Below are 27,628 nucleotides of genomic sequence, written 5' to 3'. Positions count from 1 at the left end.
AAATCGACACGAGCCGCCATATTTGCGGAAAATTCATTACAAAGACAAGATATGACCGAAAGAAAACACTAACTTACGTTAAAGTTTCCATTCTGGAAACGGCCAACTGTTGGCCACTAAGAGATGAATGCCTCTCTCAAATGCAAATAAGCGTGTTCTGCATGAACAGCAACGTAAAGAGGACGGAAAGGTTTCTAAAAAGAGGCGACTGAGCGACGCAGATTCTCAACAAAATAAAAAATCTAAACCTAACCCAGAGGACGTTATGACAGACTCTCAGAAACGTGCTAATTTCTCAGCTATTCCAAGCCCTGGGAGTAATGGGGTTCACAGGCATGCAGCTCCCCTTGGAACTAGCAAACCAGGGACAACAAAGAAACTAGTTATCAAAAATTTTAAAGGTCAGTGACAGTGAAGGAAAATATTAAATATTGTGACTGTACAAAGTTACATAAGTAATTAATTTCAAGTATAATATATTTCCATGTATTTTATCCTTTATTAAGGAAGATTAAATATGAAGTTGCCGCTTTGTTGTGTGCATTCTGTCTGCTCCTTTTATATATTAAACTATTTTTAATAGAAAGGATGTAAAAAAATAAATGTACACCCATTGAACCAACAAGCAATGACGGAGCACATGTTTAGATCACATACTCTCAAAACAAGGTCACACATAAAAACTCAGACAGCGGGGCCAGAGGATTACGTTAAAAAATGCATTTGAAGGGTTTACATGTTAAAATTTCCAGAAATGAATAGGCCAGGCCTCCGAAAAAGCCTGGGGAAAAAATGTAACTTGGTAATTTCTCCTTTCCAATCCAAAATGCTTTTAACAATCAATGCATTAACAATCAATGCAAGTAAAATAAAAAAAAATATGACATATATATATATATATATATATATATATATATATATATATATATATATACATTTTTGTTCATCGCATGTATTTAGCTGGGGTACAAAATGCCTGAGGAAAGCTCCGACTGTCAACCCAAATCTGGGAATTACTGCTAACAGAAAAAATTCTATCAAAAAAAGAGAAACAGCCTACAGCATTATCTACTGTTTACATTTTTGCCAAAATTATTTTCTGGCATAATATTACAATTAATGTATCTTCGTTTATTTTATTTTCAGAGAAGCCAAAATTACCAGAGAATTATCAGCAGGAAGCATGGGGCAAGCTACGGGAAGCAGTGGAAGCTATTCACACGAGGAGAGCAATACGCTCAAGTCTCGAAGAACTGTATCAGGCTGTGGAAAATATGTGCTCATACAAGATGTCATCAATGTTATACGAACAGTTGAAACAAGTCTGTGAATCACATGTGAAGTGCAACATCTCAAAGTTCTTGGAATATCCTTTGAAAATATTTATATCGTAGTCTGGGGCTTATACATGCATGATTTTAATTCAATAGCTTAATATTATCTAGAAATCATAATATATGTACCCTAGTGTATCAGGGTCCTTAAAACAGGCAAGTATACCGTATGAAGAAAATGGGCCAGCCGCAGGCATACATGTAAGCAGGGATTCTGCGATCGCATCCATTCAGTTAAGGGCAGATTTTATCAAAAAAGGTCAAGTCTGATTCCGATTTTGTCATAATAGATTATTGAAATAATATAGATATATACATGATATTGATAAATATCATATAATAAAAAAACCTGAAAATATATAAAAAATATTCATCAATTTATTATTATTTTAATGAATCAATTTGCTTAGGTATTAGATATTTGGTTATATTTTGATGAGTAATAGTTACAGACAGCACCCACAACTGGAGTTGTTGATATACACAAAGCTGTATTTGTGTAATTTAATCACTGGTACGAGGGGTGCTGCTGACGTAACTGTTTTGTACTATGTTATCAAGTGTTGTATAAGTAAATAACCTTGTAATTTATCTTAATTGTGGTAATCGAATAACTACACGGCATGGTTACGATCATTCCAGTGGATATCAGTATGGGAGTTATTGTATCAACAAACACAAACTGTCAAAGGAAACACACAAAAACATGGTACAAATGAATTTAATGCATTGAATGATTACTTTGATAATTAACTTTATCCTGTCACTTGCATAGAAATCGGTCCAATAACAAGGTGACTGTAAATTTTAGTTTATTAGGTTAGTTGAACACGTGATTTCTATCTACAGTCAGTTGGTCATGGTACCATGAAAGGGGACTATTTTTTATTCGGAAATGTCGGTGGAAAAGCACAAATTATGTTCTAGTATCTTATCAATAGTCCGCCAACAACCGACCTCAACAATCACTCGCCCATCACTCTGCATAATAATGACACTGGCAAAACAAACGACCAGAAAATCTATGTGTCGTGAAAATCTTACCCCACCCGCAAACACTGGAAACTGCGCAGCATTTAATGATAGTTCGTTCTATTTCTGTGGTGAATGACAAAATCTCACTTACAACAGAAATGAATTATCTCTTCACCGGTGCAGTTCTGAACATCCAACACCATCACCATAAATTAAATGCATTTAAAATGTGGCGATTGTTTGTAAACACACATGATCTTGAACCGTGACCTGTGTAATGTACTCTGTGACTTGCGGAATAATTGTTACATTATCAGATAATGTTTGGTGACTGATCCATGTTTGTGCACTTTGAAAAGCTTTTCTATGTTTTGAATTGATTTTTACATATATTGAAATGCAATGACTTTGACAAACAGTTGTTCTCCTTATTTTTAATACATAATAATTTTAAGGTTATTTAAAGTGTTTGAATAACAAAGTAACAGGATAAATAGAATACTAAGGTTAGTGCCGTGGATGGAGAATGTTTATCTGGCTCGGCTGTGGAATTTATCGGGTTTGCCTTCGGCTCACTCGATAAATTCCTCCGCCTTGCCAGATAAACTTCCTCCATCCACGGCACTAACCTAGTATTCTCTATAAGAGTGTCTGTAGAATTTTTTTTGGTCAAAATTTGGACATTTTAGTTGCTAACATGAATACGTTTTGATGTTAATAGCAGAACTATATATTGACTGCTCCAATAGGATTGTATTCTATAAAATTTAAAACTAAAATAATAGCAACTAAACATACAGGTTCAGGTGCCTTGTCTGATTGTTAAAGAAATTCATCACAAATACAATGTATAGTGTTACATCTGTCTCTCAGTTCTAGAGCTTTCAGATGTTATGTGAATGTGTATTATAGACAATTACATAGCATTAAAAGTAACCTGATACTAAAGATTGCAGGGGAAGAAAAGCATATATATCTTGGTTTCCTTTATTCCTGTTTTAATAAACAAATTTATATCTTCATATTTTAATACAGGACAATCTAAACAGAATATATTTTCTCCGACCCCAGATAAGTAGATCCAAATATTTGGCCATGCTGGAAATCCTTATCTTGCCCACCTGTATGTAAAAATAAATTAAGATACATTTTTACCATATTTTGTTCAACAGAAGTGGGACAAAAAGCATCTACCATGGCCGCTTATGTAAGATATATTCATCCCAACCCTCATGCAGGTTGTTCTGCGGAAACAAGATTAACTGATTTTCCATAAAACACCCTATGCGAGGGTTGGGATGAACCTATCCTAAACAAGTAGCCGGAAGATATTTATAATCTTTAAGGCTGGATATAGGGCCAATTTTTAGCCCCAAAAGACATTTATAAGAAGGACAGCCCTGAATGATGTTTACATGTCAAAAATTGTCCTTAACCCTTCCTACAGAAAACGTAGGTTATGAGGAGTTCCTGAAGAAAATAGATAATTGTTGGCAAGCCCATTGTCAACAGATGGTAAGATTATATTGGAATTTATAGAAAAGAGTAATAAACAAGGATATTCAGGCTCTATAACATATTAATCTTGTTTGCCTAGTAGCGCCTTCAGCTTTTCAAATGCTGTTACAGGGTTTTGTGGGTTGGGACTTTGTTCTGCTCCCATTTGAAAATAATGAAATTGCGATATTAACTATCCAGAAAGGGATAGTGTTCAAAGCTACTTCTGTGCAATATCTGGCACAGGTATCCATGTCAAGACTTTACTAAGGAACATCAACATAAAATTTTGCTTATATTTAGGCCATGAGTTAAATTATTAAGGTATTAAATGTACTAATTAATTGTTAAATGTTCTTTATAAAGCATCATGTTAATTTATTATTCTGAATATATTTAAACATGGTTGTACATGCAAGAACCCCATAATATCCAGTTATATGTATAAGCAATGATAAATTGTGCAGCAGAAAGAAACATGTGCTCAACAATTTTAATTGTCTGCTTGATTTCAAAACAGGTGCCTCCTTACATTTCAGATAATGATCAGAAGTATATTCCTTTTCCTAGATAGAACATATGTTTTGCAGAATTCTGCAATATTGTCTATATGGTAAGTAGAAACTGTTTCCCTGTTGCTAATGTTATTATTTCAGTGTAGGGATTGTGCTCTCATGTTTTGCTCTAGCATGATTGCTGTGTATAGAAGAGATGATAAATTTCAGGATTTAGATATTTCAATTTCAGATTGAAGTTGATATAAATGGCCTTTTAAAAACTTCCAACAGCATTCTCAGTCCCTTAATAAGTCTGGGGCCTAAAAACAGCAACATTTGTTTCGGGTTACCCGACCCTACCCACAAAATAGGCACTGACCTTACCGTTTTTTTATCCAGCTAGAATTTTTATTTTTATAAGTGAGTGTTTTGATATGAAGAAGATAACTATTAATTACTATTTCTACTTAAACACCATTCTCAGATGATGACAATCCTAATCCTAAATCAATTGGCCTTGGGGTCCCTCGTACTTGAACTTCATTTTCAGGATTAGGGTTTTCAGTCGGCTATCATCGTTGGTTTATTTAGAAAATATGTGTCACTGCCTGTGAATAGGACTCTGCTGTCTATCTTTAGAAATCATTGTCCATATAAATAAAACTTTTTTTTTTTTCAGAATTTTTTAAATACTCTTCAAAACCCTATTTGTAATTTGTATATTATTTATTCTCAGATTTAAGAGTACTTAGTATTTTCGTATGCATGGTCTAAAACAATTATTTCATGACAGGGATATGGGCCTAGACTTGTTTCGCACACACATCGTAGGACACCGAATTGTGCAGAATCGAACAGTAGAAGGGCTGTTACAGTTGATTGAGCGCGAGAGAACTGGTGAGGCAGTTGATAGGGGCCGTCTCAAAAGTCTTCTGCGTATGCTGTCTGATCTTCAGGTATGGTATTTTATCTATGTATTAAGTATTGATCACAAATATAACATTGTATTAACATCCGTAAAAGCAATTTTTCTTTTCCGCATTAAAGTTGGCTTTCTGAAAAGTGGTCATAAATTTAATGTTGTCAGCGGCATAAAGATTGGTCAAGTTTTGTGTTTTTGTCATTTTTGAAGTCAACGATCATCACTGCCAGTACATGTTGACAATTATGGGCTTGTTAAGCTAAGTGAATAAATTTGAAGTTATTATCAAGATATATAGGATTTAATGTAAAAAAGATAGAAGGTGGAAGAGGATGACCTGAATCTGAGTGCATGGACAAGCTGTGTGCATGGGCAAGGGTTGAAGGGGACAAGGGTTAAAGGGAAAAGGGTTGAAGGGGACAAGGGTTAAAAGAGAAAAGGGTTGAAGGGTCAGAGGGGACAAGGGTTGAAGGGGACAAGGGTTGAAGGGGACAAGGGTTAAAGGGAAGAGGGTTGAAGGGGACAAGGGTTTAAGGGGACATGGGTTATAATGGAAGAGGGTTGAAGGGGACAAGGGTTCAAGGGGATAAAGGTTGACGGGGACAAGGGTTCAAGGGGATAAAGGTTGAAGGGGACAAGGGTTGAAGGGGACATGGGTTGAAGGGGACAAGGGTTGAAGGGGACATGGGTTGAAGGGGACAAGGGTTGAAAGGGACAAGAGTTGAAGGGGACAAAGGTTGCAAGGGAAGAAGGGCTGCTAGGGAAGAGGGGTTAAAGGGGACAAGGGTTGAAAGGGACAAGGGTTAAAAGGGAAGAGGGTTGAACAGGACAAGGGTTGAAACACATGGAAAGCTTAATTTATGCAAGGTTTGAAGGGCATAGTCTTAGAATTCCATGTGTTTCATAGATCTATTGCAACAGTAAATATTATATAAATTGTTTGTTTCATTCCACATGTAATAACTGTTCGTCATGGACTGTAAAACAATGTAAAATAAGAAAGGGGTCAAAGATAAACATATACCTATTACACTATATAAGTTTCAGCGAGCATGAACTTTTCTTCTGTATTTGACCAGATCTATGTGGACGCATTTGAGAAGCGCTTCCTGGAGGCAACAGATGACCTTTACCGGGCAGAGGGGCAGCGACTTATGGAGGAGAGAGATGTATGTCAGATTTAGTTACCTTGTAACAAAGGCTGTTTAACCCTTTGCATGCTGGGTAAATTGTCGTCTGCTCAAAAATGTCATCTGATTTATTCTAAATTTCTTTCAATTTACTTAAAACTTTGGGGATATATTGACTGAGTGGCAAACAGCTTGGAACCTGACCAGACGCCGAGTTACTCGGCGTCTGGTCTGGTTCCAAGCTGTTTGCAAAGCCTTTAAAATCGCCATCAGCAGCCTAAGGGTTAGATGGTTATCCTGATGACCAGTTTTTTAACATCTCTAAACAAACTTGTCATTGTCAAAAGATTTTTAAGTTAAATTTTGTTTTCCATATAGGCTTTTACACGTATCCCAAAATAGAAGATTCAGATCATTTCAACACCCTCTAAGCTCTTAAGAAGGATTGAAAATAGATGATAAAACTTGTCCTATACGTCCAAAGTCTTCATTTATATATTCCCTTCAGTTTTTTTACCCCTCATATCGGGGTCATCCAAATGTACATTCCCCAGTATCACTTTAAATTTCTATATTCTTTTTATGTTTTTACTCAATTTAAAAGCACTTTCTCTCGTAAAAGATGCTCATTAAAACTGTTGTGCAAAGAAAAACACTCTATAGCCAAGAATATAATGACATAGAAGAGTTGGAATCATATCATGCTCTTATGTGGAAAAAACGGGAGATTGATCTTTGAGATATTGGCGATAGTATATATAGAATCACTGATATATGATCAACTTTGATAATGATTTTGTCAAAGGTTCACCTTCCTATTTTTCCTACAGTGTTTTCTGCATCATTCTAATCTTCAAAAATAATGATTATTTTATGTCAATGCTTTATTTCTCCCCTTTTCAATGGTCAAGAAGCTGTCACATGACAAATGCTATGATAAAATAAGAGTCTGGAAATAGAATAAATGTTGGTGACGTTAGTTCGTTAGTGTAAATGGCATTTAGGGAAATGAATTCTAAAAACACACAATTTAACACAGATTGATGTTATCATTGTATATATATCCTGTTTTATGCACCACAAAAAGTAATATTTACCGTCACTTTTATGGTCCATAAAATTTGTTACCTTTCTCACCATCCGTCAATAACTGTATACTGTATCTAAACATAAAGCAAATGTACATGTATATTCCTTATCAATTATGTGCCCACAGGTGCCTGAATACCTCCATCATGTGGAAAAGAGACTGGAAGAGGAGAATGAGCGCCTGCTGCATTACCTAGACCAGTCTACAAAGTATGTACAAGTTATACATAAAAACCTAGACCAGTCTACAAAGTATGTGCAAGTTATACATAAAAACCTAGACCAGTCTACAAAGTATGTACAAGTTATACATAAATACCTAGACCAGTCCACAAAGTATGTACAAGTTATACATAAATACCTAGACCAGTCTACAAAGTATGTACAAGTTATACATAAAAACCTAGACCAGTCTACAAAGTATGTGCAAGTTATACATAAAAACCTAGACCAGTCTACAAAGTATGTGCAAGTTATACATAAAAACCTAGACCAGTCTACAAAGTATGTACAAGTTATACATAAATACCTAGACCAGTCCACAAAGTATGTACAAGTTATACATAAATACCTAGACCAGTCCACAAAGTATGTACAAGTTATACATAAATACCTAGACCAGTCTACAAAGTATGTACAAGTTATACATGCATAATTACCTAGACCAGTCTACAAAGTATGTACAAGTTATACATAAAAACCTAGACCAGTCTACAAAGTATGTGCAAGTTATACATAAAAACCTAGACCAGTCTACAAAGTATGTACAAGTTATACATAAATACCTAGACCAGTCTACAAAGTATGTACAAGTTATACATTAATACCTAGACCAGTCCACAAATAATGTACAAGTTTTACATACAAAATTACCTAAACTTATGTACAAAAACTGGACCAGTCTACAAAGTATGTACAAGTTATACATAAAAACCTTTAGGATTCTTGATTTAACGTCCCCAGTACTAGATCCCCTTGAATAAAAATACTCTCGATTTGATGGCAACAGTACTGGGTCATCTAACATTTCAAGATTCTTGATTTAACAACCCCCAGGTAATTGGTCACATAACATCAGAGGATTCTTGATTTAACAGTCCCCAATTACTAGATCACCTGACATCATATATAGGTTTCAATCATTTTAGAAATAGGTGATCGACTTTGATTAATTGTGTGTAATATTTTAAAATTTTATGTTGTTTCAGGAAACCTGTGATATCATTGGTGGAGAAGCAGCTGTTGGAACAGCACATTTCACAGATGCTTCAGAAAGGTAGAAATGGGATGGGCATGTGGGGGAGGGTTAGAGGGAGGGCTTGTAAGGCAAGCACCTATTTGTCAATTATTTGTCTGAGGAAAGATTTTTTTACCACAATGAGGCATGTTTTAGCCATATTTGTTAGTCTGTTTTTTAAAGAAACGAAGATGAACTGGCATAAAATACCTTTCAAGGAAAAGGAGAAGATTTGTTTCATACTGAATTGAGACGACACATATTTAACATTGTTTAAAATATTTGTAGAACTCACAAAAAAAGAAAGATAAGGCCAAAAAAAAAAAATAGATGTGTTTCTGGTGGCCCGACCGACCGTATTTTTTTACCGCCGACCGTAATTTTTTTATGACCCTTCGACCCACGCCGACGATGTTCTCGGGTTCAAATGATAATTAAGACGACAACGATATTAAAATTCGTAAATGTTAGACGGCGACGACACAAATTATTCGCCCATACTTTAGCTTAGCGTCAAAATGGCGGCGTTAACGGATGATAACAATAATATCTCATCTTTTTTGATCGCTATAGAGCTTGCGGCTTGCGAACACAAGCCGGGATCAAAACAAATCAAAAAAGTCCCAACAAATGCTACTATCCGAAATATTTTTGAAGAAATCCATGGTCAAGAAAAAGGGAAAATCGACGCACAAGTTTCGGTAAGAAAAAAAACTAAAAGTGTCTCGAGTCTTTGATGATTCAGTGAAACGTGAAAAGTAGTCTGCATTCTGAAGCAATGCAACTTGCAATTTGTGGGATGTTTTAGACACTCTCCTTTCATATGAACATATTATTATACATCAGCCAAGGGCATATTTAATTCAATTGGTTTGCAGTATCCCTGTGATTCCAGCAGGTGTGCAAGTTTTGATTTTACACCTCATATTCTATCTGGATGTATAAATGAGATGAAGAACCAAAATTATGATCCGATAAAAGATTAAAAAAAAAAAAAAAAAAAAAAAAATCCCTACCTACCGACCCTCTTTTTTTTGACCATGCCACCAGAAACACATCTATTTTTTTTTTTGGCCTAACTGCCAGTCTTGCTATTAACACTTGAATAAATACAGTAAAACTTTAAATAATTACATTTATGATTTTCTTTTGGGCTAAATTGTATGTATTGTAATACTCGTAAAGTGTTCCTATATTTGCAATGAAATATATAACCTATATGGACATAAATCATTTTCATCTGTTTGTAGGATTAAACCAGTTGCTATCAGAAAACCGGATCTCTGACTTAACACGAATATTTAACCTGTTGTCTCGTGTAAAAAACGGCCAGAAAGAATTATGTGCTGCTACTGCACTATATATCAAAGTAAGTTCATCGATTTTGTCTTGGAAGTTCAGCCAAATGTGTATTCTTTATTTATTGTTCTAGGACATATGTATATATGTTGGTGAACAAATTCAACACAGTATTTTCCTAATTTTTAACAACATTTATTTTAAATCCCCTCTACTTTTCATTATTTATTCTCATACAATTTCATCATTTAGTCTAATTTCTTTCATCTTACCAAATTGTATTGTACAAACATTGCTAGTTTTCTTTAAAATAAGCTTTGAAAAAGGACAATTGTTCACTAAGATTGAAATTTAAGTTGCTTTATGAATATGGACACTGGTTTAAACAGCTGCATACACATGTAGTGATTGTTACATGTATAGATAGCATAACTCATGATTTAATGTTTACTTTTGTGGCCATTTCATTGATTTGATCACTTTTCCGAATTCGCCTAGCTCTAACCTTTTGGAAGTAAAAAAAGGTGGTGAGGGGTTTTCAGATAGATGCTGGATGAAAATATGGAATTTTCATTTTCTGGCCTTACTTAAAATAACTTGATAATATTTTCATTTTTTCTAGCTAATTTATCAGATGATAATTTTATTTTAGTTCAAAACAAATCAGCCTGACTTGTGTACATGATCTAAATTTGTATATTTGTGTGTTTACAGAACACTGGTCGTATGATAGTTCTGAACACCAACAATGATCCTGACAAGGATAGAGACATGGTCCAGACAATGCTGGGTATGTACTGTTTGAAGCTCTTAATGGTTCTCCTGATGAGGTCCCTAGTTAATGGGACAGCCAGAGAACGATTTAGCAGCTTCTTCATTGTTTACAAACACTTGACGTCATAGGTATCCGTGTACCTATCATCACTTTCGTGTACATGGTGGTTTACTTGTAATTTTGAATGAGGTTGACTCTTGCATTTAAAAAATAAAACAGCTTCGAGAAAGATTGAAGTTGTGAACAATACTAAATTCCTTATGGAAATACTCATCGTAGGCAACCACGGTATTTTCCTCCATTACACTTCATACATACCTTGGGACGATTGACTGACAAAATCTAGTTTTAATGAATATGCATGAGGCAGGGTAGACAACAATTTTTTCCAAATAATTTACATGTTACAATTAAATATTTTTAATAACCTTGTTCAGTCAGTACCATTGTTTGTTGAGTTGTCTTCACTACTTGATTCCTTCAGTAAATTTTTGACTAAGTTTTCACATAGTGAAATCTGGTTATTAGAATGACGAACATTGTTGTTCAGGCGGGCAGGTGGGTGGAAGGTGGCCGGGCAGCGTCAAACTCACCTATGAAACTGAATTATTTCAGTAATGGTTGGCGTATCTTGACCAAACTATATTCTATGGTCTATAGGAAGAGTTTATGGATACCTTTCATGGGATTGCATTTGGGGTCCCGAGGGTCAAGGTCACTGTTACTAAAAATAGAAAAACAGTTGAAACTGAATTACTTTAGTTAGGGTTCACATATCTTGACCAAACTTGGTCTATAGGAAGAGTTTATGGATACCTTTTATGGGATTGCGTTTGGGGTCCCTAGCGTCAAGGTCAAAGTCACTGTTACTAAAAATAGAAAAAAACATTTGAAACTGAATAACTTTAGGGTTGACATATCTTGACCAAACTTGGTCTATAGGAAGAGTTCATGGAAAGCTTTCATGGGATTGCGTTTGGGGTCCCTATGGTCTAGGTCAAGGTCATTGTTAGTAAAAATAGAAAAACGATTGAAACTGAATAACTTTAGTTAGGGTCCACATATCTTGTTGTTTTTTGTCAGACATAATGTCTGTTTGTCGGACAGAATGTCTGACACGTTTTAAACTTTCGGGAAGTCTGGTTAAATGCATAGAATCTTTGGCAAGTTGCACACAATCAATATAAATGTTTGAGATAATGTCAAAATTCCCTGGTTTTCTGACTTAAATCCGCTGGGTAGGTCACCGTCAATATGAAATGTATGAAGTTCATAAAAAATGGACTTGGTTGTTCGCTGCCTACAATATACATGTTTATCAAAACCTGTAATTTAAGCCTGGAAAAAGTTTAAATATTCTTTTCCAATGACTGAAGCAGCAGAAGTTGTGATCCCATAACTATAGATAACGGTATTCAAATTGTTATACACAGAATATATTTATGTTCTCTTGATAATTGAGTGTTTTATGAATGGATGTAATTTTATTTTTCAGATTTCAAAGACAAGATAGACAATGTAATTAGCACATGTTTTGCAAAGCATGAACAGTTTATGAATGCCATGAGGGAGAGTTTTGAGAGCTTCATTAACGCCAGACAAAACAAACCTGCAGAGTACATAGGTAAGTTTAGAAAGCCATTCGCAAGTGGGGTGTTACTCTTACAGCCATATCAAAATTCTGCCGGAAAAGAAGTTTGCATTTTTCATTGGTTGTTGGAAATTCCAAATGTGATCAGATGTATCATCGCAAATCACTTATCGGTAATGACCATTTAAGTGGGTTTAGTGTGGCTTCATAGAATCAAAGGTAAGTGGCAGTGTTTGAGGTATACGTGTACTTAATATAATGATATATATAGATATAGTAAAAATGTATGGAATGAATTAGAAGTGGCCGGTTAAAGTTGTCTGTTGACAAACAGGTTGCTGGTAGACCTGTTTATACTGTATAAGGGCTTTTACAGCATAAGTTGGAAGAGGTCAGATATTTTCATTTTGATATTTTTTGAGAATCATTCATTCAAAATAATGGAAGATTGACATTCAGTTAGTAACAAATGGAACTATAACATTAGGACAAACAATAATAGCATAATAACTTTTATTTTTAATACAATTTTTCAGAATGTAGCCAAATTTCAGCCTCTGCTAAAAATAGTGAAAAAGCCCTGTGTATGTATGCCATTTATGAAATAGGCTTTTTTTTACACCCCTCCAAATCTTTGTTGTTATTGTAGCAAAATATGTGGACAACAAGCTGCGAGCGGGAAACAAGGAGGCAACAGAAGAAGAGTTGGAGAGACTGTTGGACAAAATCATGGTCCTGTTCAGATTCATACATGGTATGTATTGGTTGAATGCATGGGATCCGGTTCTGTCATGGTGTGAATCAGGTTCTTGGTGTCTGTCAGATATATGTAGGGGGTGTGTAAGATTTTAGCATGGTTTGTATCAGGCATTTTGTGTTTATCAGTTTTATGGGGTTTGTTAGGTTTTAACATGGAATGTGTGTATTTACATGGTTCTTGCATGGTGTGTATTTACATGGTTCTTGCATTGTGTGTATTTACATGGTTCTTGCATGGTTTGTATTTACATGGTTCTTGCATGGTGTGTATTTACATGGTTCTTGCATGGTGTGTATTTACATGGTTCTTGCATGGTGTGTATTTACATGGTTCTTGCATGGTGTGTATTTACATGGTTCTTGCATGGTGTGTATTTACATGATTCTTGCATAGTGTGTATTTACATGGTTCTTGCATGGTGTGTATTTACATGGTTCTTGCATGGTGTGTATCATATTGTAGCCTATTGTGTATAAACTTCTTACATAAAGTGTATGTGATTAAAATGTTCTTGTTCCAGGTAAAGATGTGTTTGAGGCGTTTTACAAGAAGGACCTTGCCAAGCGATTGTTGGTGGGCAAGTCAGCCTCAGTGGATGCAGAAAAGTCCATGCTCTCTAAACTTAAACAAGGTAAAAGAACTTGAGACCATGAAAGAACTTGAGACCATGCTATGGATAAGATAGTTTTCTTCTTTTAAAGTTTTGAAATATATTCTTGTTTATAACACTGTGGCTTACCAGTATGTTTTGTTGATCAACCACAGCCATAGGTATCTATTAAACATCTTGCTCATATGTTTCTTAACAAGTCATCATTTTGTATAGATTGCTTTGCAGTCTACTTTCGTTAAAAGTAAAAAAAAAGATGAAACAAACAATTAACTTAATAGTTTAGATTTATTAATGATCTTTCGGGTAGCTCTTCTGTTATTTTTGAAGTTATTATCATATTTTTGGCATACAATTTTTTTAAAATTGACCCAAAAACATTTGAAGATATTGAAATGAAACTTAGTACACATGTTGCCTGTGTCACTATGAACATGCATTGCAAGACCCATAACTGTGGTTTTAACTGCTAAGTTGTGCCCCTTTTTAGACTGAAAACCCCCGCATACAAACATTTTGGTTTGCTCCCCACTGCTCGTTTTTCCCTTCGTAGTTCTTACCTTGCAAATTCTTACAGAATGTGGCAGTGCTTTCACAGTGAAGCTGGAAGGAATGTTCAAAGACATGGAGCTGTCCAAAGATATCATGCTGGCTTTCAAACAGGTATCCTTCACAGTTTCTATAACTTGAAACTCAATTTAAAGGGACTAGACACCAGATGATACAATTGCAAGAAAAAAAGCTAATTGCTAAAAAACTTGACATCGTTGTGTACAACGCATTGAATCTTACTTACTGAAGTATCACATCGATAACGACACATGTATCTTTCACAGTTTTTGCGTACTGTGAAATCAGTAATGTTCGTGGGGCATTAATGTTCATGGTTTTCGTGGGTTGGATGATCCACGAATTCAAGATCCCACGAAATATAAACCTTTAATTCACTTTTTCAATTGCCTTGTAACGTACATACTCTAGTATATTCTTTACAGAGGTCGCAGTATACAGTGTTAAAACCTGTCTCACTATATAACTTACGATCATTATTCTGTTAATATATTAAAACTGCCTTTAACAAATAATGAACCAAATCAATTAAATGTGTTTTATGCTGCAAATGACAGTTATAAGCGCGTGGTTAAACGTGTGCTGTTAATGAAAATCTCCAAGTTTACAAGATGCGCGTGATGAGTGTCCATACTCAATTTTTTTATTTAATGAAATAATTAATCGATTACTAGTACATTGAAGGTTACTAAGCACTGAACGTGACAATATACGCACCTTTTCGGTGTTTTCGCAGTTTGCAAAATTCAATGGCATTCAATGGCTTCCCCTATCTGTATTTATGATCAGGGTACATCTTCTTTTATTACCTTTATTCCCAATTAAATCGATAAGTGACATGGGTGTATGCACTAATTGGCATGTCGTACCACATTAGCGAGTGTCATAAACCGAATGACGTAGAAGACAGAAATCACGGGCCAGCGCGTGGATATTATGCAGACGATCTAGGACAATCGCATCTTCAATTTTTTTCGAATTCAAGTACCCACGAAATTGTTTTTTTTCGGCAAACCATGAAATTTCATGCCCACGAACATTAATGATTTCACAGTATTTTTCCTATTTGAAATTTACTGGGGTTGTCTACCGCAGAAATCCAAGTTAATTTAATAGCCTCTGTATGAGTATCTGTACTAATCATGTAATTTTTATATGCTGAATATACACACTTTAAACCAGGAAGCTATTATGCGCTATTTGTAATAGGGTAAATTCAGCTGAGACAGCAAAAAAAAGTTCTTCTAATCATGTTAAATGATGCTATCAGCCTTGTACTACCTGGTATTGACAATTTTATGCTTGTATTGTTGAAATAATGTATTTGCCGATTTTGGGACCATCTGGTGTCCAGCCCCTTTAAGTTTCAATTGATAGTCTTGGAGGTTGTTCGACAGTATTATTGAAATAACATGGAGAGTAACTATACGAGACATAATCAATTTTGCCAGCCAGAAACAATTGAGGAATTAAGATACTGGCTTTAAATGAAAATTCAATACTTCTCTATTTCTTGAAGCTGGGAATGAACAAGGCTTAACATGTTACATATTATAGCACTTCAATGACTGGAATGGTACTGAATAATGCAAAGAGCATGAATATTGTGTGGTATTATTTTGCAGTCAATCCAAGCAGAGAAGACTCCCACAGGTCTTGAACTGACTGTGAACATTTTGACGATGGGCCATTGGCCAACATATACACCCATGGAGGTCCATCTGCCACCGGAGGTACGAGAACTAAAAGTTACCATACATTCGGCATTGATATCATATGTTTTGCAAGTTTCTTGCAATTTTGCATTTTCATTCTGGAAGAACTATAATTGGTTCTGACTTTCAGTGTTCTAAATAAGTCAGGTACCATCATACTTTCCCCTGTTTGGTGAAGGAATGGGCCATGTCTTAACATATCCATTTCATTCACAGGGGAGTGTTTTCTTGAACTAGCAAACACTTTATATCCATATTATTGTAAGATTTTCTTGGACAAGTCTTGGAAATACAATCATATACCAAAATTGGGGCTTGATTTGGTCTGGAAGGCTTGTTTTCTTATCACATAATACATGCCATTTTTGGATGATCACTCAAAAGTCAGAGGTTGTGTGAGTTTATAACAGCCTATCAGACCTAACTGTCGTAAAGACTATTGCTGACTTTTATGACCTTCTGGTGGAAAATTCTTGATGATTATTCAAGATTGTACAAGAGGGTCATGCCATAAATAAAAAATGATTAAAGATAACATCATTAAAATTGCCAACAAAATCAGTTACTGAAATCATGTTTTAGGAATGATACAGAAAATAGTGTTATGGTCACACACAAGAAGTCACTATAACTACCCAAACTTTGCCTGATGGATTACCCCTTGAAGGTCCAGGTATTTCTACCCTGTTTTTAGTGGTCACTGAGACTGAGCACTGAGATAACATCCACCTTACAATAAATGGGTTACCACTGAGTAAATAACTGATTTCTTATTCTCCTTACAGATGGTGAAACTACAGGAGGTGTTTAAGAAGTTTTACCTTGGCAAGCACAGCGGCCGTAAACTTCAATGGCAGCCAACTCTCGGGCATTGTGTACTGAAGGCTGGCTTCACAGGGGTAGGTTTCTCCGGTTATCTTTACAGAGAATTTGTTTCAAGATTGATAATTCTTCATTGGCAAACATAGTTTGCAGTAAGCTCCAATGATAATAAACCCTTAGGCACTGAGCATTTACTGGGGTAGGTTTTATCTAGGTGTGGTAGATTAACCTTGGCAACACATTAGATTCATATTTAGTTGTAGACCACTATGAATTCTGCATTCTCTTCTTGTGAAAGCCTTAATAATGTTGGCTGATGTGGCGACATATCAAGGCTCTGACAATAAATAACAACTATAACCTTCTGCCATAACAAAAAAAAACCTTCATGAGATTTAGTATGCATGTTAATCGTGGCGATGTGTACAGATATAGAATGTCCTGTCCCTTGGGTTTAACTGTTGACTGAGTATTGTCCTTGTGGCTGAGAAATATTGGCAAGCATTGGGATCCTTTGTTTAAATACAGTAACCAGTTATTTTCAGATCTACACATTTTTCTTTTCTTGCGTGTTGTTGAATGTTTTACAGGATAAAAGCAAGCTTTGAACAAAGAAACCAATCAAGATATTTTAAGAAATTGTATGTACTGTTTCTTTCAATGTCACAGGTGTTATTTACTGTTTTTTCAGGGTAAGAAAGAGCTGCAGGTGTCCCTATTCCAGACCCTGTGTCTGCTGCTCTTCAACGAGGGAGATTTGTTTTCCCTGGAAGAGATCAAACAAGCCACTGCCATAGGTACGCTTTTCATCTCTCAAAAAAAAAATTCTGAATTTTTAGCTTGTCAGTTAATCAAATAAACTTGACCATAACTCAAAATGTTTTATGATATTCAAATGAGTTTTGGTACACGTTTCCAGAGACAAAAAACACATATATATAACTCTTCTTTAATAACGATTGAGTATAGCCCTTGTGTGATTAAAAAGATTGGCGTTCACTCCACGTTGCATATTGTTTTTCAAAACAGATTTGAACCATTTTCATAATTGGAAACAGATGTGTACACTTCTCAATTTCAAACAAATTTGTATGCTTAAATGTGCACAAAGTTGAACAATCATTAATAGTTTCATTTTTGATGAGAATGCTGGATTTGCTTGTTGACAGTACTTGGCAGAGTCAGATCAAAACTGTTACTTTTGGGCTTTAACAAAAATCTTATATTCAGATAAATCTTGGTTAATGTATAAACTTCATGGTATGTGTTAGTAAGCAAAATAAGCCCATTCCATGAAGTTTATCCATTTAAAATCTTAACAAATGCCCCATGATTGGTCAATATGCTACTTAAAGCATAATGAAGTTCAATGTATTTATAACAAAAGTAAGTAAAAACCAAAAAAAGCTATTTACTGTTCCTAGTTGCCAAATTAATTCAAGTTGTATTTTAAAGACCACAATAAATTATGAAGAACACTTGATATGTTACCTAGAGTTGAGTGGAATGTGAATGTATAAGTGTATTACAGAGGACAGTGAATTACGGAGAACTCTGCAGTCACTTGCCTGTGGGAAGGCCAAGGTTCTTCTGAAGGCTCCTAAGGTATGGACATCAGAATACTTCAAGAATATTAGGCCAGGAGCCATATTCATTATGAATCTTATCCTTAGACATGCCTCAGTGCTCAGTGATTCCATTCAGTTTATTGGACAGTTTTTTTTACCGTCCAATCAAAATCCTTTGATTATAATCTTACAATTACGGTAAGTGAAACTTTCTGGTGGTTTTTGAATACAGCCCCAGGAAGAGATATTGAAAGATTTTACTAAACACTGATTTATAAAAATTGGTTGTTGGTTTATTTTATTTATTTATATTTTTTGTACAAAAAGAAACAATGTGATTTGTTATAATTACTGGTAGGCACAGTTACCATGGCCTCCACATGACCATAAGAACCCAGTTTTTGTGAATATGATAAATATGCTATGGTCTAACCCCCCTATGGTTGTTTTATATTCAGGGAAAGGATGTAGAAGATGGTGACAAGTTCAAGTTCAATGATGACTTCAAGCACAAGCTGTACCGTATCAAGATCAATCAGATCCAGATGAAAGAAACGGTAAGATATCTTGCTGGAATAAATGTACAGGCTACTGTTTACATCATATTAGTTAAACTGTTTTAGAAAGAAAAGGGTTCAATATTTTTGTAATGCTGGTTTAGTCATTGCCTTCATTATTTGTAAAGTTGTTCTGAGACTTTTAACCTTTGACCATAATAAAAATTACATGAATTAAATACCATTGTTACCAATGACAATATGCACATGTGGAGCAGGGTGCATAACTCTGGCTAAAAAATTGTTAAAATATTTTTCAAGTTATGTCCCTTTGCTTAAAAAGGAAACTGGACAAATGTTGGCACATACACGCTTGATGCTCTTGTTTTACTCCACCCTACCCTCCCAAGGTCACATTTAGTGTTTGTTCACAATGGAATGCTGCATATAAGGACATAGAGTATAGGTGGTCGTGTCTGGACTTTAACTTCCTTTTGTATCGACAGATTGAAGATAACCAGATGTTTTTGACCTAATAAGACGACATGTTGCATGCAAGACCCATATCCCTATCTTTTAAGGTCAAGGTCATAATTAGTGTTTGTTCACAATGGAAAGCTGCATATACAATCTAAGGACATAGAGTTCAGGTGGTCAGGGCTTTAACTTTTTTATACACTGACCCTGTCAATGTCACATTCAAGGTGACCTGCGGCCACCTTGTCTTTAAGTAACATGCCCATGAATTGGATTTTTAATCTTTAAGCAAAATTGGGGTTTGAAGAGCTAATTTTTCACACATTTATTTTTGGCTTGAACTGACTTGAGAAATTCTAAGGGGTATTGGTCATGCATTTCTCTGCCATTCCTTTCCTGTGATGTAGCTCTAAGAAATATTGGCACATTGCATCGGCTATTGTAATTTATATAATGCCACTGTTCTATACAGCAAGAGGAAAACGTGAGCACCACGGAGCGTGTGTTCCAAGATCGGCAGTACCAGGTGGATGCGGCCATTGTACGCATCATGAAGACGCGGAAAGCACTCACACACAATCTTCTTATCTCCGAGCTCTATAACCAGCTCAAATTTCCCGTCAAAGTGCGTAATACTGTTTTAGAAATATTACAATAAAAGCTTGATTCTCACATATGCTCGCCAATCCAATTTAATTCCAATGAAAGTGAGATATTTTAAAAATATGACTAACATTTTATTTTCACACTTTCTGTTTGGCTGTCTGTTTATGTTCTTTATGTTGATGATTATTTTGTACTACTTGTAAAAACTTAGCGTCAGATTTGTGTAAAAACATTGTGATAATTGACAAACCCTCGCTATCTTGTAACACTTGGTGATTTTTTTTCGTGAAATCGTTAGTTTAGACATATATATTTTACAATGATTGTGAACCAAGATACTACAACATTATATTAATCACTCTTGTTGGCACGATTTTGTGCGAGAGTGTGGTCTTGTGTTTTGGGGGAAACCGGAGTCTCTGGAAGAATGATGACCACATACCAAACTCAAATGCGCTTAGTTTAAAATTTGTTCATTTTACAACAATTGTGAAGAAAGTTATGATAACTATTAATGTTGCGCGAGAGTGAAGTCTTGCATTGTGAAGGAAACTGAAGTCCCCGGAGGAAACCAACTTGTCTAGCTTGGTGACCACAAGCCAGAATCACATGCGCCCAGGCCGGGAATTGAACCCAGGTCGCCTAAAAGAGAGTGCTTTAACCCATGGGCTTACTGAACATTCAAGGCAAAACCTTTGGTCAATACATGTGATTTTTGTCAAGAACTTAATATATTTTTCAAAACTTGGGGATTATCATTACAGATTTGTGGTTTATGTCATAATCTTGTGCTTTGTGTTTCAGCCTGCAGACCTGAAGAAGCGAATTGAGAGCCTTATAGATCGGGATTACATGGAGCGCGACAAGGATAATCCGAACTCCTACAACTACGTCGCATAGTTTTCCCCTTCTGAGGATAATTCAAACTACAGCTTTGTTGACTTAGGATAATCCAACCTCCTACAAGTTTGTTGTCTAAAGATCATTCAAACTCTTACAATTATGTGACATAGTTTTCCCCTGAGGAAAATACAAACTCCTACCCTTTTGTCGCATACATCACCTAGTATTCTTCCTGCTAAGGATAATCCTAGTAACAACTATCGCCTAGTTTTCTCCCTTTTAGGATAATCCATACTTGTACAAGTACATCGCCTAGTTTTTTTTTACCTCTAAGGATGATCCAAATGTCTACAACTACCTCGCCTACTTTTCTGCCCTAATGATAATCAGAACTAAAGCTATGTCACATTACGTTTTCCTACTACTACATTTGATCCACAGTATAATTCCTACTTCTAACAAATATGTTCCCATCTTTTCTATATTAAATGGTAGTTATAAATTAATGCATTGACTTCTGTACTTACTTAAGCCTCAATTAATTGAAACACCTCCACTTTCCAGGGTTGCCTGGAAATCTTTATATATAATATCTTTAGTGGCACAACGAGTTACAGACTTATTTAATATATCCACGCTCAGCTATATATTTTTATGCATTGAAAACAAAACCTTGAAGTAAGCAATTATAGTAAAAAGTATGGTTGATAAAGACATGCGTTCTCTTTGTCTTAAACAAACAAACATCTACCCACTGATAAAGGGCTAGATTGGGCCTCTTTAAACGATCTTTCTTGTAGAATAAGGGCTTTGAATTTGTTTACATTTAGTTTATATGCCATGCTGACTATCACGGGAAGTTGGTTTGTATTAGACTGACACTATGAAAGACTTCCTCAAGTGTTGGAAATTGTTTATAACTTTCTGAGATATTTCTGCATATTTGTTGTATATGAATATTCATTGTTCTTTTCATTATGTTATATTATGCCAACTTAAACCCATTATCTTCTTTTTCTCAGTTATAGTTTATTTGTGAAACCGTATTGAAATAACTAATTTGATCCAGTTTCATTATTCGGTATTCTTTACAATATATTTATTCTTAATTTTCCACTGATAGAAGTTGAGAAAGTAAAAGTAAAATGTGCAGAACTAATAAGAACCCAAAACAGTAAACAGTAAACAGTGACAGTTGATTTGTGTAATGGTTTATAAAATAGCTGTGTATTTTTTTTTATAAAATAGCTGTGTTTTGTCTCAGTTTCATTTATGATAGAAATGCCTGTCAATTATTCAAATGAAAGATAACTTCTTTGCCTGAGTTCTGTATTCAATACAAGAATAAATGCCTGTTAATTTGTTGAACCGGTACTTATATGGTTATTCTGAAAAACAGAATGCCTGTTAATTTGTGGAACCGAATGAAAAATAACTGTCATTTGTTTCAGTTTCATATTTCTTTATTAAAAATGATTTGTTTCAGTTTCATATTACAGTTTCCAGAACAAGTGAAATGCCAGCTTAACTTTCTTTAAAGGCTGAAACTGACATGTTTATCTTGTTAATATTTAGATTGAAATACATTTACCGTAGTTGTGCTAAGGACAGTTAAGGGTATTAAATGTTTTAAAACGTGATATCTAATTAATTACACAGTGCTATAAGTTTATTATTTACATAATTTTTTCGAAGTTCATTTTCATATCTTCCAACGTTCATGATAATAATTCTATATAATATATCAAAGATTGTTAATGATTTGTTTTGTGTAATTCAGTTCTGTATGCTTTAAATGTAGATTTGAATTTAATTCACATATCTTGCATTCAGTTAACAGATTTGATCTATTCCAAGATTTTATTTTGCCTTTCACTCTGTAAATATGCTTTTGTTTAAATTTTGGAACGAATATTTTTAGGCTGCCTAATACTGCACTTGATCTATGGAATAGAGTAAATGTGTATTAAAAACCTACACGTTTTTTAAAAGAATAATTGCAGAAAAAGGTACTGTCTAAAATGATGTTATAGTAGAAGCATGTTAAAGATTGGTATCACAGTTAGGCCTAAAAATACATTTGGTTCGGGTTACCCGACCCTACTTACGAAAAAGTCGCCGACCCTACCGTTTTTATAGTCAGTTGGTAAAAAAATGAAACAAATAAAATGTTTTTTTGTTTTTTGTTTTTTTTGTAAGTGTGATCTCATGTGTAGTTTAAAACATTGAACGCTTTATACAGAAGATTACTTTAACACCATCCTCCAAGGATGAAGATAACGTTCTTATATAAAGCCTAATAAAAAAGCCTACCTACCCTGCCTTCTGGGGAAAAGGATGTAACCCTAACCAAACCATTTTTTTTTTGCCTTACTTTTCTCGGCTTGTATATAACATAAGCAAACCTCATAACAATACTTAGGCAGATGTTTAATATCCAAGGGTATGCTTGGCGGTTTGATATACTTAGAAAAAAAGGCTTTAATGTTTGAAAGAGTCAAGACTGAAATTATATTGTTTTGTATTGATGGATGCTTTATGCTCAGTATTTTAAATAAATGTTGAAAATAATTGAAGGATTTTTATAGTTGCTTTGAAACTTAGTACAAATAATTTACGATTGGACAAAAATAATTATTTCAGTTATAGATGTGTTTGGTAATGTCGAAATGTGCTTTCAAGCTGTATTTTGCAATGTGTTTGACAATTACTGCATATATGTACTTGTATATTTGCACATGATTTGTTACATGTACATAGTGTACATACCGTATTTTCTTTCAATTGTCCAAAATTGAATTTTGGTTTCATATATTAAAGATAGTGACGAAGGTGTAGTTGGTCTTGTTTATTCTCTATGGCCTTAGTTTAAACATTATGTATTGTACAACGATTGTGAAGAAAGCTATGATAACTTATACTAAGTCACTCTCGTTGGCACAATGTTGCGCGAGAGTGTGGTCTTGTGTTGTGGGGGAAACCGGAGTACCTGGAGAAAACCCACTTTTCCGGCTTGGTGACCACAAACCAAACTCATGCGCCGAGGCCGGGAATCGGACCCTGGTCGCCTAGGTGAGAAGCGCTAGGGCCTTATTTATCCGCTGGACGTTCGAGGCATATTTATTGATGAACATCTTGACTCCCGAGTCCTATCCCATATAGGGGCGCCTGGCAGGAGCATGTTTATGCTCAATATACGTGTTTTGGGTCATCTTACTAAGAAAATAATGAGTATTAACAATCGGGCCTAAGATGTGCTCGTTTATAAAGTCGTATATGACGTCTGTGATTACAATAAGTGCATCGTGAATTATACGACCTTGTTTTTCTAACCTCGTACTTGACAATAATGACTTGAAAGAAATGATAAAGGTTGTTTTACATGCCGTACAGCAAATACTTTAATCTTCGACATACCTAAAACTGAACACGTTTCAAGGGGCACAATAGAGGTTCACACTTGGTAGATACTGTAACGGTCATCTGTAGGCGGCGGATGTGCGTAATGTAACGGTCCGCTGTAGGCGGCGGATGTGCGTAATGTAACGATCCGCTGTAGGCGGGGGATGTGCGTAATGTAGCGGTCCGCTGTAGGCGGCGGATGTGCGTAAAGTAACGGTCCTCTGTAGGCGGCGGAAGTGCGTAATGTAACGGTCCTCTGTAGGCGGCGGATGTGCGTAATGTAACGGTCCTCTGTAGGCGGCGGAAGTGCGTAATGTAACAGTCCACTGTAGGCGGCGGATGTGCGTAATGTAACGGTCCGCTGTAGGCGGCGGATGTGCATTCATAACATTCCGTTATAGACGGAAGTACATTCATAGTGCGTATGTGTACTGCTTGGTATCATGCAAATGAGCAAATCCGAGGCTCTGTGTGGATTGAGAATTAACTGTATATAAAGACCAGCGAATCCCCTCAAGGTCAAGTATGCTTTTATTTGAAGGGATCTATTGGCCTCGCACGGTAAAATGGTGGAAGCGGTGGGATATTGACAATTGCCGAATGCTTACCCACGAGTTTCCCAGACTCGGGACGACTTTTCTCGGAGGGGAAAGTAATATAACGGTCCGCTGTAGCCGGCGGATGTAGGCGGCGGATGTGCGTTCATAGCATTCCGTTTTAGACGGAAGTACATTCATAGTACGTATGTTTACTTGGTTGGTATTATGTAAATTAGCAAAGCCGGGGCTCTGTGTGGATTAAGAATTTACTGTATATTAAGACCAGCGGACCCCTTTAGGGTCGAGCATGCTTTTCGCTGAAGGGATCTGTTGGCCTTGTTTGACATCGCAGGTTGCAATACATACAATAAACGTATCAAGTACATGGTAATCTGGCCCCAATTTCTCGAAACTTCTTAAGTTCTCGAAACTTCTTAAGTCCCTTATAACAGGATTAAGCTAATCTCACTATTTTTGTTGTTCTATAAAATGTGTTATATTTACTTCTTCAATAATTTTAAGCAATTATGTAGGAAAAATCTGTATGATTATCAGAATAAACCATTTTTCATTTATCAAAATCAATTTTCAGAATGTATTTTGGCTAATTGAAATAAGCGACTTAAGCCTGTTTATCTTAAGAAGTTTCGAGAAATTGGGGCCTAATGATCAAGACAAAAACTTATGATTAGTGTACAGATAACACAAGATTAGTCTTCATATATGGTCGTTTCAATTGATAGCTACGTGGCCTCAAATTACCCGTTTAAAAAAGCGCCAAAACATCGCTAATATTTTTCATCTGTAGACAAGTATTTGTTTTTGTTTTGATGAGGTGAACATAATACTACATTTAAATGAATACGTTTCTTTTTGTTTATATATCAAGTGTGAAACTTTATTGTCTCTTGAAGATATACAGAACTTCACTTGGCTAAGCATCTTGCCAGAAACATTAAGCAATATCATATGAAGGTCCATAACTCGAACGGCTTAAATGATTTTTAAGATATGCGCACTGTTCGATTTATTGAAAAAAAAACACCAGCAAACAAGCATTGGCGTTCGCTCCGCCGCGCTCTTGTTTAATAAAGAAATCATATTGGGGATATTCATCACACCCAGCGATAGCTGTAGTTTGATTACTTTGGTCATTTATCGAGTCCTGATTTACGCCGTATTAGTAACCTGATAAAAAAGTCCCTCGGATGATGAACAGTGTATTCAATAAGAAATTATGATAAAGAATCTGGCCATATCGTGAGCATTGTATTCAACAAACCAATCTTATGAAGAACCGAGCCAGATCGCGAGCAACGTATTCAACAAGAAAATCTGGCGAAGAAGCTGACCAGATCGTGGGAAATGTATTCATCAAGCAAATGTTTTCGAAGAAGCTGGCCAGATCATTGCGGGCAAAGAAGTTGGCCAGAATATCTGGTCGGATCGCGGGCAATATATTTAACAAGCAAATCTGCTGGAGAATCAGGTCAGATTCCAGGCAATTTATTCAACCAGCAACTATGTTGAAGAATCTGGCCAGATCGTGGCCAATGTATTCAACAAGCAAATATGTAAAAGAAGCTTCCCAGATCGATGGCAAAGTATCAACATGCACAGTTGTTGCAGAAGCTGGCCAGATCGTGAGCAATGAATTCAACAAGCAAATCAGTCAATTAGTGTTTACTGTATACTAAAAAAGCGAGTCACACGAAACAAAAATGATTTTATTACTTGTGAATTATATTTGTTCATGATACTCGTTTTGTATGTTGCGTTTAATGATGACATCAATGATAATTATACTATATGAGTACAGATCATCAAACACTTTTGTGTTTTACCACCGAAACTCGATCCCGCGCATGCGATGAGGTGTCATTATCGTCATTTTGTATAAACAAAATGCTTGTTTGTGCGAAAGGTTGCCTGTATGTGATCCAGATTGTTTTTCATAAGACTTTATTATACAATCCGATGTAACGAATATACAGCGAGTTTAAAGAATTTTGATGCGATACTTCTTTGATGTACATTATATTTGCTGTACATTTTGATTACATAGTATCCCGCAGAAACTCAAAAGTTTTTTTAATTCCACACGGTTAAACAATAACCATACCAGTTATTCCATGTACTTTCAAAGAACCAATGATTCCTCCAGCCTATGACACATGATCCTAATGTTCCATATGGATGCCCGGCCTACATGACAGCGCAAAAAATCGACATCAGCCCTGTGGAGGCTTCCTTTTCTTCTTCCCGCTTTTGGGACCTTGTGGAAGAGACGGGTTTCCAAAGGCGTAGGGCGTAATCTGTGACATTAGGGTGCGTCGGCGGCTCGCCTTCCTGTCGGCGTTCGTGGACAGTGCTGTTGTGGTGACGGTTTGGTAAGTGGGGGTGAAATTGTCTTTGCTACCAGTTTTGCACAATTTAGAACTTTTATCATTGTCTTTGATAAATTTGTCTTTGTTATTTTCACTTTGAGCATTGGTGTTTCTCGCGCTACGGGTCCGGCGGTAGATTTGCGGCCCGTTTTCAATTTCTGAAACAAAAAGATGTAATCATAACCGATTGACAAATATCATTCGCTGATCCAAGGGGCGTGCACGGCTTCCCGATCCCTTAAAATTGTCCTAATGAACGTTTTTGTTTTTATTTCGATAAGGCAACAAAATATGCTCACAAGATTCTAGATTGCAATTTACCATGAATTCACCGGTCCATGTTTTGAGCCGTTATTTTTCGGTTATTGGGGAAGAGAGCGCATGTCATAGGTTGCTCCCCAAGGGCAACCCTTAAATCCGTACTAGAATCTTGAGATTGTTTATGAGAATAAAGAATGACTTTTTAAAATAATTTAGGCAATTGAC

The 27,628-nt window shown here is 35.6% G+C and overlaps 1 protein-coding gene across 1 annotated transcript; it reads left to right on the top strand.

The window, feature by feature from the left end:
• Positions 1-23,651, top strand: LOC128219939 (cullin-4A-like). The gene is made up of 21 exons (XM_052928126.1): positions 1-401; positions 1,147-1,367; positions 3,756-3,824; positions 4,346-4,419; positions 5,097-5,259; positions 6,305-6,394; positions 7,572-7,654; positions 8,653-8,720; positions 9,932-10,050; positions 10,695-10,770; positions 12,251-12,379; positions 12,996-13,100; positions 13,627-13,737; positions 14,294-14,379; positions 15,912-16,019; positions 16,787-16,900; positions 17,515-17,620; positions 18,355-18,428; positions 18,850-18,948; positions 19,838-19,990; positions 20,776-23,651. Exons 1-21 carry the CDS (start codon positions 128-130, stop codon positions 20,869-20,871), a joined length of 2,418 nt encoding a protein of 805 aa, XP_052784086.1. The 5' UTR covers positions 1-127; the 3' UTR covers positions 20,872-23,651.
• The last annotated feature ends 3,977 nt before the right edge of the window (positions 23,652-27,628 follow it).

This window comes from Mya arenaria, chromosome 15 (assembly GCF_026914265.1).
Source record: "Mya arenaria isolate MELC-2E11 chromosome 15, ASM2691426v1".
Taxonomy (NCBI): Eukaryota; Metazoa; Mollusca; class Bivalvia; order Myida; family Myidae; genus Mya; species Mya arenaria.
The sequence above is the reverse complement of the archived record's forward strand: the minus strand, read 5'-3'. Positions and strand labels throughout refer to the sequence as shown.

Excerpts from the sequence above, each read along its gene's own strand:
- LOC128219939 (XM_052928126.1), top strand. The coding sequence starts at position 128 with ATGCCTCTCTCAAATGCAAATAAGCGTGTTCTGCATGAACAGCAACGT. Across the intron at positions 402-1,146 it reads AGTTATCAAAAATTTTAAAG|AGAAGCCAAAATTACCAGAG; the intron begins GTCAGTGACAGT and ends TTTTATTTTCAG. Across the intron at positions 7,655-8,652 it reads TACCTAGACCAGTCTACAAA|GAAACCTGTGATATCATTGG; the intron begins GTATGTACAAGT and ends ATGTTGTTTCAG.